This window comes from Channa argus, chromosome 12, assembly GCF_033026475.1.
Source record: "Channa argus isolate prfri chromosome 12, Channa argus male v1.0, whole genome shotgun sequence".
Taxonomy (NCBI): domain Eukaryota; kingdom Metazoa; phylum Chordata; class Actinopteri; order Anabantiformes; family Channidae; genus Channa; species Channa argus.
In genome coordinates, this window is record NC_090208.1 from 19,929,148 (window position 1) to 19,941,802 (window position 12,655).

At 38.3% G+C, this 12,655-nt stretch overlaps 1 protein-coding gene across 14 annotated transcripts in view; it reads right to left on the reverse strand.

Moving 5' to 3' along the window:
* Positions 1–12,655, reverse strand: part of dysf (dysferlin, limb girdle muscular dystrophy 2B (autosomal recessive)) — an 86,090-nt gene that overhangs the window by 10,073 nt on the left and 63,362 nt on the right. For all 14 annotated transcript variants that reach the window (XR_010915691.1, XM_067523284.1, XM_067523290.1 and 11 more), the window contains 9 exons: positions 10,792–10,920; positions 9,223–9,378; positions 8,944–9,035; positions 6,651–6,821; positions 5,850–5,992; positions 3,092–3,231; positions 2,868–2,956; positions 2,236–2,331; positions 1,914–2,055 (listed from right to left, as the gene is read on the reverse strand). Coding sequence is in view for 13 of the 14 variants with exons in the window: in XM_067523284.1 (XP_067379385.1) it covers positions 1,914–2,055; positions 2,236–2,331; positions 2,868–2,956; positions 3,092–3,231; positions 5,850–5,992; positions 6,651–6,821; positions 8,944–9,035; positions 9,223–9,378; positions 10,792–10,920 (1,158 nt within the window). In the remaining variant the exon portion in view is untranslated. The remainder of the gene's footprint in view (positions 1–1,913; positions 2,056–2,235; positions 2,332–2,867; positions 2,957–3,091; positions 3,232–5,849; positions 5,993–6,650; positions 6,822–8,943; positions 9,036–9,222; positions 9,379–10,791; positions 10,921–12,655) is intronic.

A 12,655-nucleotide genomic window follows, 5' to 3' on the forward strand; every position in this document is an offset into this window, starting at 1 on the left:
GTAGATCTGTAAAACCAGTGAAAAATGTGCAAAATGTATGTATGGCTCTACCAGCTGTACCAGTCTCATCATTGAACCATATCAGAGAGAGAATATAAGGCATTAAGGTCAGTGAGCCCCATTCACACATGGGCTGATCTCCTCGGACTTTAAGTGAAGGTGTTGTATGTGAGAATGCAAATCTCAAAGTTACGTGGCCCAGAAATTAGATGGACTTTATCCTCCTGTAAGTTCCCAAAGTCCAGATCATGTGATTGAGTCTGTGTGTGAATAGAGCATGCTGCTTGGCCCTGCATTTCAAACACTTGAAGTCAGCGAAAGGCCATGTGCGTGGGTTTCTATCAGGCCACGCTGTCACTTTTTTGTGATGCGTGATGTAATGTAGACAAAACACTCTTTTTCACAGTCTAATTTCTCTATTGTGTTGTGTCTCCTGTTTGCTCTCGCCAGGCACCGTCCCTGACTAAAATCAAGAGGAGTTTCTCCTGTGAGAAGGCTTCTGAATGGGACAGTCTGTTGTTGTGCTGTGTGGACCAGATGTTTTCTGGAGTTTATAAGTGAAAGAGGTTAGAGAAATTTCTATATAGATTTTAAGCCTTTTTTGTATGTAGATAAAATTAGAATTTTATACACAGAGAAAGTTGAATATAGATATTGTGGCTTTGCATATGTAGAAATTAATTAGGCTTAGTTCATTTTCATTCAGTCAGAAATGTTTTTCAATTGGCAGCCCTATTAAATATATTTATTTCCATCATGCGGCTGCAGCTCAGTTGGTAAGTCAGTTGTCCACAGACCATGGGGTCAGGTGTTCAATTCCCAATCCCAGCTACTATATGTTAAAGCATCTCTGGGCAAGACACTGAACTTCCGTCCCCAGCTGCACAGCGCCAACGTAAAAACTGTGCCAAATCAACACACGGACAATGATCTGCTGTGAGGAATTTTTCTACATGTATAGAGACTGTGCTGGTTTAATTTCATGACAGAAGATGCTCTCTGTCTTTTCCCTCAGTTTAGGGTGTTAAAGAAGGGGTTTGGTAAGCCTTATTTCACTCCTTACATAATGTATATTCTGTATATGTGTGAATATGCCTTAAAGAATTTGCTTATTAAGTCACCCTTGCAGCGAAACCAGAAGACATAAGAAATACAACAAGTGGGATTTTTTCTTGCCACAAATTAAAGTCTGACCATCATATATCTATAGAGTGTTGATCAGTCCCTGTGACTCAGTGATTATATCACAAACCACTGAGGTCTGTGGCAACATAAAATCAGTTTCTGGCTCTAAATATGTTTTGGAGTAAAAGCTCACCGCCCAGCAGATTTTTTAAAATTATTAGTTTTAACTCCCTCTTGTCTTATCGGCTGCTCACTGATTAAAAGTTCTGCTACAAGGCAGTGAATGCAGTAGTAAAACATGTCGGCCGCATGTGGCTAAAGAGGCTCGTTCTCAAGCCAACAAAAGCATATGACAGCAATGTTATTATTCCACTTTTCAGTATGATGTTATTTTAGCTCTTTGATAGAAGTTTCTTTTGAGTCTCCAACATCCACCAACATCTAACTAGCTCCTCTGTTGTTAGAATGCCATTTTGTAACTGTAGGCCTCTGTAGATTAGCAAGTAGAGCTGTATACAAGAACTCACCTTTAAATATTGTCCTAAACCAAACTTCATAATTATTCTAGGTAATTTCACAGAACTGAACTGCAGATAACTATTTCTTTAGCTTTATTCAAAGTTTACATTTTTAAGTTTTAACTTGATCTAGTGCAACAAACAAAGACATTTGCACCAAATAATCTGTTGACATTATGCAAAGCGATCCATGGATCACTGAATTATTGTATAAACTATGACAAATTTAACTTATCTCGCCATTCTTATTCCACCATCCAAAATTCTTACCTTTCTTTCCACAACACAGAGTTGTTCTGCTGGTAAATAGTGGAAGGGAAAAAGGAATCTGTAGTTGAAGTTTCCTTCTCCACCCAAAGAGCGGTAGTGGATGTCTGTCTTTTGCTTGTTGTGTTCATGACCATCAAGCCAGCTGACAAAGAGAAGAAGCATGGAAGTTGATGCTTGTGTTTGTTTTTGTGTTAATCTAGTCCGTATAGGAGTAGTAGGACAATAGTTAGAGTGAAATTGTTTTGTTTGGTTTTTTTTGTTAAAGTTAACACTTCAGTAAAGAAGAAAAGCAGAACACAGAAATGAACAAACGTCTTCCTACCCTTTAACGTAGATGTCACTCATCTTCTCCCCGCTGATGCTGACATCATCCAGAATGACATCACTGGTGTTCCAGATGATGCAACGCAGAAAAAACCTGAACAAGAACATATGAGATTACCTCATTCATGGATTTATTAACATACTGATTACTGTTTTTCTAATAACAGTGTAACTGAGAAAATAATAATTGATCAACTGACCAGCATATTGACTCATTCAACATTTAATTCACCAACTAATCAACATTTTAGTACAATTGACTTATTGGAGTAAGTCAGCCCTATGAAATGGATAATTCCACCTAAACCTAACAATGTATGCAGTTAGGGACAGGAATAAAGAACACGTTAAAGTTGAGAACTAGTTCCAAATTGTTCAGTCCATCAAAACTGGTTGTCTCTGAGTTTATCAATTTCTTTTATCAGAATAGGCATATTTTTCTGACAGCTGTGTATTGCGAAACAAGGAACTAAGATGAAAAGTGTTTAGAGTTAAAAATAAAGAAACTGCAGCCAAGATGCTGACTTTTTTCCTATACAGAAAATCAAAAAAGCAAAAATTAAGGAACTGATAAAGAGTTGTAACAAAAAGAAGAATCAATTATAGCATTGATGTGAATCTCATTATTACTTTTTAGCCTTGCGAGGCGTGACATTGAATGGAGGTCCAGGTGGTCCCAGGGACTTTGGGAACAGGTCCAACCACATCATCAGACGCCCCTGGAAGACCGCACCAACAGCCATTTAAAAGATGGAAGTGTACATAGAAAAAACTAATCAAAAGGTTAAGAAAATGGTGACAAGTGGAAGTGGTGTAAGATACAGACAAATGTGATCACACAGACTGTATATTACCTGCTCTATGTCAGGTTGCAATGGGCTGTAGAGGGGTCTGGTCTCCACATGTTCAGGTACCAATCCAAGCTTCCTCAAGATGTGGAGGGATATACGCTCCTTAATTGGACCGAGGTGGCGTTTGGACTCATTTTTGTCCTCTGAAAACACAGAAACACACACACAAGCACAGTTTGAGGTATTAGTGTAGGTCATGGCACTCTTTAAATGACTGCTGCAGTAAAGTTGAGAATGGAAACACATGATACTGGGTGGACTGGGAGGAGAGTGGTCCACACAGGAATTATTCATTATTCATACACACAAACACACTCTGACTCTAAAATGCTCTAAGCTGCTCACTGGTCTCTGCATCACCACTGGATGAGGAAAATCTGTGCTGCTTCCAAGGAAAATGAAAAGATCAAGCTCACGTCAAAACTTTATGACTGTAAACTTAGAGTCACCTCAATTGTGAGAAGAGAGGAGGGGAAAGGAGAGGAGAAAATGAGGACGTGAGGAAACAATATGAAGGGAAGGACACAAGGAGAAGGAAACAAAGACCAGAGACTGTGAGCGTAAAACAGAATAAGGAAATGAAAAGTATGATAGGTATAAAAACTGAGTAAAATAAGATAAACCAAAAAGTAGAGAGGAAAGTGAGTGAAGGAAGGACTGAAGATGGGAAAAGCAAAAACTCCATCAAAAAACTGAGAAAGAAGAAATCAAAAGTGAAAAAAGTAAAGAAGTAAGCAAAAGAGATAAAGAAAGTAGGAAGCAAAAATTGAAGGGCGGAGACGAAGAGGAGCTAGGTCTTTCCGCTTATTAGCAACTGCTTTTGACGGACAGCAGGCTGACGCACTGTAACCGAGGTAACTGTGGAAAGAGAACGCAACGGCGCTACTTGCTAACCCGAGAGACAACCGCGATGTTGTCATTGGCTTGTCTACTCACACACACACACACACACACACACACACACACGCACACACACACAGTTGTACCATAAATCACCAAAACGACAACCATGACCTTGCATTGCACCAGCCTTGGAACATACTGTATGTGTGGGTTCAGAGTGTGTGTGTGTGTGTGTGTGTGTGTGTGTGTGTGTGTGTGTGTGTGTGTGTGTGTGTGTGTGTGTGTGTGTGTGTGTGTGTGTGTGTGTGTGTGTGTGTGTGTGTGTGTGTGTGTGTAAGTGAAAATTAGTTTTGAATATTTATCTCATCGCTTCACTCTTCAGGTGGTCCTGTGGCTTTACTTCCCCCTCCATCCTTCTCTTCCCCCCCTTATCCTCTCCTCCTCCCAAGTTCTGCACTTTTAGCAGCAGAGGGAAGGAGGGATGGAAAAAGGTAAGTGGATAAAGGTAAGTGAGAAAAGTAATGCAGTGAACCCAAACAGGAAGAAACAAGTAAAATTATAAGAATGTGAACAGAGGGGAAAAGACTCAAAGAAAGCAAAGAAGGAAGGGATATGGGAAACAGGACGGGGGAGAAAATGAGGGACAGATAGATTCATGAGGAAAAGGGAGGTTGAAGAAAACAGCTAAAACAATAAAGAAGGGCAAAGAAGGTAGGAACAGGAACTGTGTAATAAAATAGAGGCTGGTGAAAGAACAAAAGGGATAAAGTAGAGGCCCCTGGCCGCGGGAGATGGATTGGGGCTGGGTCGGTGTAGGGTCGGGTCAGATGTCAGACACTTACGGAAGGGGCGCTGTGTTAACAGTTGATGTAAGCTGCTGGGTGAAAATATGGGGTTGGATACATTGTAGCAAAGTTGTCCTTGTTTATTCTTTAGACACACTATACACAATGTAAAGTTGATGTCATACTTTGATGTCTTATGAGGACCCCCCCTGCCTTTCTGTTGGTGAGCTGGAGTCTATGTAGCCAAACAAACAAAGAAAAGAGAAGTGTGAAAGAGAAAGCAGAGTAGATGGAAAATAAATCCTTAAAAATTAACAAATGCACTAATGGGACAAGGGAAGGAACAAGGAAGTAAAATGCAAATAAATAAAAGGAGAAGAGAGAGATGGGTGGAGTGGGAGTGCAGGGCAGGATGATTTATTTGCTGTGAATTTAGAACCAGTCGACACTTAAACACTGGATGATATAAATCAGTGCAGTGTATGTTCTCATTAAACTGACTCTTTTTTAATGGTGGAAGGTCTGATGGAGTCTGAGTCAATCAGCAGTGTACAGAAGGGCGTGTGTGTGTCTTTGTGTGTGTTCAGTGGTGCCAAGAACACCCTAATCGAACTACCCTGTACTTCCCAGCCTTTTACTTCAGTATTGAGTTTGGCTTGATACAGAGTATAATATTACATTTCAAAATGTAAGTTACATTTTTTCAGAATTACAGTCTGATAGTCGATTGCTGGCTACTAGACATTATTTATGCTTTGTTCTTGTAGGCCACTAATGGACTATCATGTAATATTCTGCATTGGATTATTGCTGCTGTTCTGTGTGAGAAAGTCTTTCTAAAAACAGTTTCAAACTTTGTTAGTCTTGGATTTAGGGTCGGGTGGAATTGGTCTTTTTCCCTATCAAACACAACAACGGTGCAGCTTTTTTTCTGTGGTGAAATTAACAGGATATCATCCATAAGCTCCTTAGGTGTCCCCACTTATTTGTATGTATACATGTTGTTAAAATGGACCAAGAAATATGTTACAACATTGATTGGACATGATAATATGTGTAGAGCAGTGACATCTTGGTTGCGAATGACACAAACTTGACAAACTAATCTAACCCGCAGTGCATGTATCACTCACCAAGATCAGCTGTGGTGTACTGGACTCCTCTGAAATGGACTACATCATGTTCATAGACTGGCTTTTGCAGGTTTCGTCGTTCACAAAATCTGAGCAACAGCTGCCTAGGAGTCAGCTGGTCTCGCCACTGGTTTACTCCCGATCTATTGGGAGTGAGACAGATATAGGTTGGTCGTGTGCAATAAAAAAGGGAACATTAAGATTTTAACCTTCAGCAAAAGGATTTTAACTTAATGTTTAAGAAGTATAAAATAAAAAGAGAATACAGTGTCAAGCAAATCATTAGAATAATAACAAATCCAGTGAATAAACCATACATGTAAAAACAAGTTCCAGAAACGCAGCAACTTTCTTTGAGCCCAAGCTCATTGAAAGCGGACTGAGAGTGAAAAGGAAAAACTATCCTGTGCCCTCAGGAGTCAAAATTTGTAATTATTTTTGGAAATTATTAATGCAACGTGTTTCGTGCTAAAGACAGGTGGGCTCGGCTGACTTGTTATCAGTGCACAGTTCCAAAGCCATCTTATATAATGGTGAGTAATTTGTACATCTGTGAAGGCCCCATTAATGCTGAACACTATGTACAGGTTTTGGAGCAACATGTGCTGCCACCTAGACAATGGCTTTTTCAGGCAAGACTTTGCTTATTTAAGCAACACAAAGCCAAACCACACTCTGTGTAACCACACACCCTATTTAAAGCACCTAACCATACCCATAGACTCTCAGGATAGTGTATCTTAGGAATGCATGAACAATAATAATAAAATGATGAAACTTCTGGAGGCTCTGTCCACTCACACACAGTAGGACTCTGGCAGGCCACACATGGCTCCATATTTAGACAGAAAGCGATTCTCCAGGTCAATCACTGTCTCTCCGATCTTCTCATCTTTGGTCAGCATGTCGTGGTCATACAACATCACCCGCAGGTCCTTCTCTAGAGGCAGGGAACAGCTGAGCTCGAACATCCTAGAAGAAAAGAGGCAAGTTTAAAGGTTTTAGATGCTTTAAAGTGCTTGTTTTAATTCTCCCAATGACCCCATCTGTTACCTGAACACAGGATTCTATGTAAACTCAATTTATATTTGAAAACTTTTTTATGACATAGCACTTGTTTATGTGGTGTAAATGCTTCCAGGATAATGTGACAGTACATAGACACAATGTGACACAAAGGCACACTTGGTGGGACATCTTGTGATATGGTGCGGTAATGGTTTGCAGGGTGGTGTTGTGGAAACTTTCTATGATGGAGTGTGACAAGACGTGATGAACATTTTTGTGATGCTGTTGACAGAATATTTGGTGACGTGATGTTACGTGACATTGCTTGTGATTGTGATGTGACAAAATGTTTTTGTGGATGTGTTGTGATGTAACATTTCGCAGCTATACGAGACAGGTGTGAAGGTTTTGAGACTGGATTTGATGTGGTGCAACTCTACGGAACATATTGTTTTGTAATGTAAAATCACCACCTTTATTTGTCACAACAAGATGTAATAATGTTAATGGTGTTTCATGTTTCATGATATGAGAGGAAAATTTGCGACTAGACATGACAGCATATGATATAATATTTTGTGACATAATCTGACTTTTGCTAAATGAGCTGAGGACTTTCATCCAAAGGAGCTTTGGAAGTCCAAGCACAATATTACAAATCACAATTGTCCAATACAATCTGTACAAAGGAAATTCTGTGTACAAAGACGCTTGAATCAGATAAAGAAAGCCATACCCAAAAAAGCTTTTACCGTCGAAAACAGAGAATAAAAAAGGGCATGATAACAATCACCACTCCTACTGTACACATTACTTGTTAACCTGACTCACCCTGACATTACTAATGCAAGTAAATGTGATCTTAACAATACTGTATATAATGCAATTAAATCTCCTTAAGATGATGTAGCTACTCTTGTTCTTTACAGTACAGTAAAGTACAGAGACAGAGTCCTCACTCTTCCATCCTGGTAATACTGAATTTGACATCTGAATAGTGAACGTATGTCAAGCGTTTTCACTTAGCTGGCGTCCACTGACTGTTAAAGCTGAAAGTTTACAGTGTGCTGCTGAGCTCTGTTGTGCACTGTGCCTCTGCACTACTCACTCTCCTCATGCTGTGATTGGTGTGAGTGTAGCGACTCCTACTGGTGTTAGAACAATTTAAAAAAGGCTCAGATTAAAGGAACAATGAGGAGACTGAGGAAGTGATAAGTGACCAGATAATGATGTACATATCAAAGATAAATCCACCAGCCTGTTACCTTCAAGCCTGTTGTAAACAGATCTAGATTAGGTTTTTAAGTTTTCATTTTATTCTACAACTAAAACCAATTATATGACACCTGGAAAAGATCCAAGAGTAGCCAGATCCCCAACAGGCTGCTGAGCAACAGGGGTTGTTCCTAATATACAGTATAATGTCCATATTCAGTGTGTCAGTCTGTGGCAATTTGATTTACAAATTTACTTGGAGATATTCATCCATAAAGCAGGACATATACTGCAATAATAACATGCGTAAAGAACAACATACATGTTTTAGCTCAAATTAAATCTAAAATATGCATCCAAACCCAGGTTCTTGGGTCACAGCAACAGAATTTCTGTAGAGAGTTTGTTGCAGGATTATTCCATACATCAGTATTTACCAAGTTAACTTAACAAAAAGTCTGCAAATACACTGGGAAGAATGTTATACGCTGGGAGGCTTTATTAGAGCTACAGTATGTCTGACTGTTTTCATGAATAACTTGAAGGCTGTAATGTATAAGGATGTGGGATATGTTCTTCTTGTCAGTACAGAATAACACCCATTACAAATAGAAAATGAATTTAAGGATATTTTAAAATCTTTTTTGTATGGTTTCAAGTGCTTCATCTGTAAATTGAAGACTACATATGGACTGGACTGTCTGGAAGCCCGAGGACTCAATGAGGTGTGGATTTGGACAAGCCTCGACAAGCGACCACAGACTTCCCGGAAAGATGCCTTAGTCTGCCGATTTGCAAGTATGGAGGAGTACGGACACTTGGACTCAGCCACAGCCGCCAGAGAGAAAGAATTCAAAGGGTCATTACGTACTTTCCAAAGACAGGGTCCAGTGTACAGGGGATGTAGTTTTCATGGTCGCTGATGGTCTTTTTCCCCAAGGTGATCCTCACATAGGGGTCACACTGAAATCACAGCAACTTTCTCTTAACTCTTTTGTTTTCCAAATCCCCAGATTTATTTTTTAACTCCTTAATAATGCACTTTTCTTTTCTAACCATATCTTTTAAGAAGTACCCCTGAGTATATTAAAAGTTGCATCAAATTAGGCGTATAACATCCATGTTTATCAATTTTAACATCTAATCATACCTTCCCATTGGTGTCTTTAGGCTGCAGTCCCTGAGCCTGGATGATGTAGACTCGAACCAAACACTCTTCTATGCCACTGGGTGGAAGCTTTATGAACTGTCTGGGGGGAGCAGAGGCAGATGGGTCGTCTGGGAGGGGGTAGATCTTAAACATACCCTGGGTAAAGAGGAGTAGGAAGTGTGTGGGATCAAAACAAATTTCAATCAAATTTCAAGTGTGTGGGATCAAAACATATTTGTAAAGCCTTCAGATATATTAGGGATAATTGTGGTCATTATCTAAATGAATCATATTTTTAACATTCACCATACAGATTGATACAAAAAAACAACAAGGTCTATAGCATGGACAATAACGCTAATCCAGGATACAGATTGACAATGAATCTCCAACCATTTTCCTCTTGAGAGCTACTTTTACAAAATTTAAATGGCCGTGAGCCACTTACGTGTTGTAACAAATTGTTTGCTGTTTTTCTGAACCTTTTAAATTGTTGGTATCCACAACTCTCATTTTGCATTAAAAACATCACAAAAACTATTTCAGTTTATATTTTTGCATGTAGTATGTCTGTATGCATTTCTTTCTATTGTATTCTCTTACTGGTATGTGTACCAGCGGCAGCTTTGTGTGTGCACACCTCATTTCATTTGCTGTCAGGATGCGGGACACTTATGAATTTGATTGGATATACATGTAAGTTCATTTGCAGAGTGACCAATTAAATTGGACTAGGTTGGTGGTTGCAAGCTACTGGTAGCTCGCTAGTGACCTGTTGCCGACTAAAACCATTGTGTAAAAACATTGTGTTTTGTTGGTTTTAGTGTCTGTGTGAGCATTGTTGCAAATTGCTAATATTAGCTTTTAACCTAAAATGAGTTGCAAGGACCATGATTGGAGTGGAGCACAGGACTGTCACACGACAGGCCTGAGTTTGACTCCATAGTTTAGAAAAGAAAACACTTTGGTTAAGTTTAGAGAAAGACAGTAGTTTTTGTTCTTATTTGATAAAGGTAAAAACCCTATTTGTAAAGTGATTGTAAATTGTTTCTCTACTAAGCCAGACCACAATCTTTGATCAAGTGCTATAAGTTATTGACCATAGAATTTTTGCTAAGTTTTGCAACCTTTTCAAAGTGGATGTTGCAAAATGCAAATAATCAAAACATTTTGTTATTATGTTTTAACTATATAATTTACAGTATTGGCAACTTGTCATTACTATTAATTGTCAACATATTCATTATGTTAACAGAAATGTAATCAGTTTGCAATTAAATGTCTTGCAAAAAGTCAGTACGTTTGGAGTGTAGATGTATAGAAATACAGTATTTAGGAGAAAAACTTTATCCTTTATTGTGACATTTTGTGATTTTGTACAGCATAGAATTATATGATACAACACTGACGAATTGATACTTGGTGATAGAAGGGGACAAGAAAGTGAAAAACAAAGTGAACTGAATGAAACATGATGGTAAAACAGCAGAACAAATCAGAAGCAACGGAAATAGAACTGAAAAAACTATTCATTGTTATACCAATGAGTTAAAAAGAGTAAACTTTTACCTTGAACTCCCCTACAACTGAAGGATCTTCTCCTTCATCTTGAGTCTTTCCTCTGTAAAGTTTGAAGGTTTGACAGAAATCCGAGAAACCACCAAAGCCCTCAACCTTTTCCAACTCCTGCTCATAGACCTGAGGAAGATGAGAGGATTTAGTGCATCCTTATCAACTGTATTTAAATGTTTTCATGCTGTTAATGTAAAACTGAAAAAGAAAAGAATGGAGAAGAACAGAGGAAAGAAAGCAGGAGATAGAGTGGGTGGGGTGAGGGGAACAAAATGAAAAATAGAAAAGACTATGGAGAGGGAGGTAAAAGCTGTGAGAGGAAAACTAAAGGGAAGACGAAAGTATGAAACAAGGGGTGAAGGCTCAAATAAAGAAATGATGGGAGAAAATTAGAGTGAATATATAAGATGACAAAGAGAGGGAGGAAGTAAAAACGTTATTTTCCATCTATGTGTGAACATTTTTCTCTGTTATTAGGAAATTTAATTGCTACAACAACAAGACGATCATGAAAGTCTACTTTTTAAACATACATTTAAACAAAATCATCTTCATTTTTAACAGACTTTATCAAGCTAACAGCATAAAATATACACACACCCACAAACCTTATTCTATATGGCATCATAGCTGAATATTAGCGTAATTCCACTGGAATTAGATTTATTTTCAGTGAAAAGAAAGCAACACCAAATTATGCTTAGACTGTAGTGTGTGTAGATGCTGTATCTGGGCAGGGACGTCTATGTGTCAAAAGCACAAAAAGATTCATTTGTTTTCATTAGTGATGTTTGTTTACATCAGTCTCACACACCCACACACACACACACACACACACACAAAGAGTCCCTCGACTCTTTCCCTATCTTTGAAAAATGACAGATCTGTGTGAAGTCATTGAAAGGGCAAAATCTTAAAAAGTGAGCAGGAAACTGGTTCACTTGAGCAACAGAACAACTGTGTGCAAGTACAGGTAACAGTGCAAGTAATTAACTAATTAGTTTTACTAGAAACATGCTTATATCATAATGTAGAGAGGTGTGAAGCTGTTTGCATTGATGTTTTGTACAAAACTAAGCCAGACCAAAGATTTTTAAACAAGACCATGGTTAACAGTTGCAAAAAAGATACACCGCTCATGGACATCATCAATGTACTATTAAATTAATTAGAGCCTGTTTGCTGGACTTTGCATTAAACATCAGACTCATTGTCAGAGCCAGAAGTCACTCAAATTAGTCATTTAAAAACAATACACATAATACAAGAATTTGCTTGAGAATTAGTATATTTTCAATATCAATCTACTCAAACTTAATCCAGTGTGTGCTGTCTGGCCAACAGGAAGTGTTAATTGAACATAGTTAAAGGCTTAGAAAAATGGGACATATGTTGCAGCCTGCAGGTTAGTTAAATATTTGTGTGTACGTGTGTGTGTTGCATGTTGTCTTTTTCATGGAACAACTCTGCAATGCAAAGCAGATTTTAGCAAAACTAACAATACAGTTGTATCATATCATATTGTGTTGCATTGTAATGAATTCATGACAATAGATCTAAGATGCTATCTTGTAACAAAATCTATGCTAAACACATATTTCATTCCTCCAACATCAGCTTTGCAAGATCATAGCAGCAATCTCATTATTTGATGTCACATCATTGTTAAAGTGAAGAACAAAAAACACACAGCAACCAGTTCATGTATAATGTTCGGTTTGTGGTTTTCATAAGAAATGCATACACAGCATTCCGATCCTTGAAAGAAGTTAATTAAAATAGGTTGAAAGGGGGTGGAGAAAGGTTATGAAAGCAATAACACATTTACCATCAACTGTAACTTTTTTATGATTAAGAAACA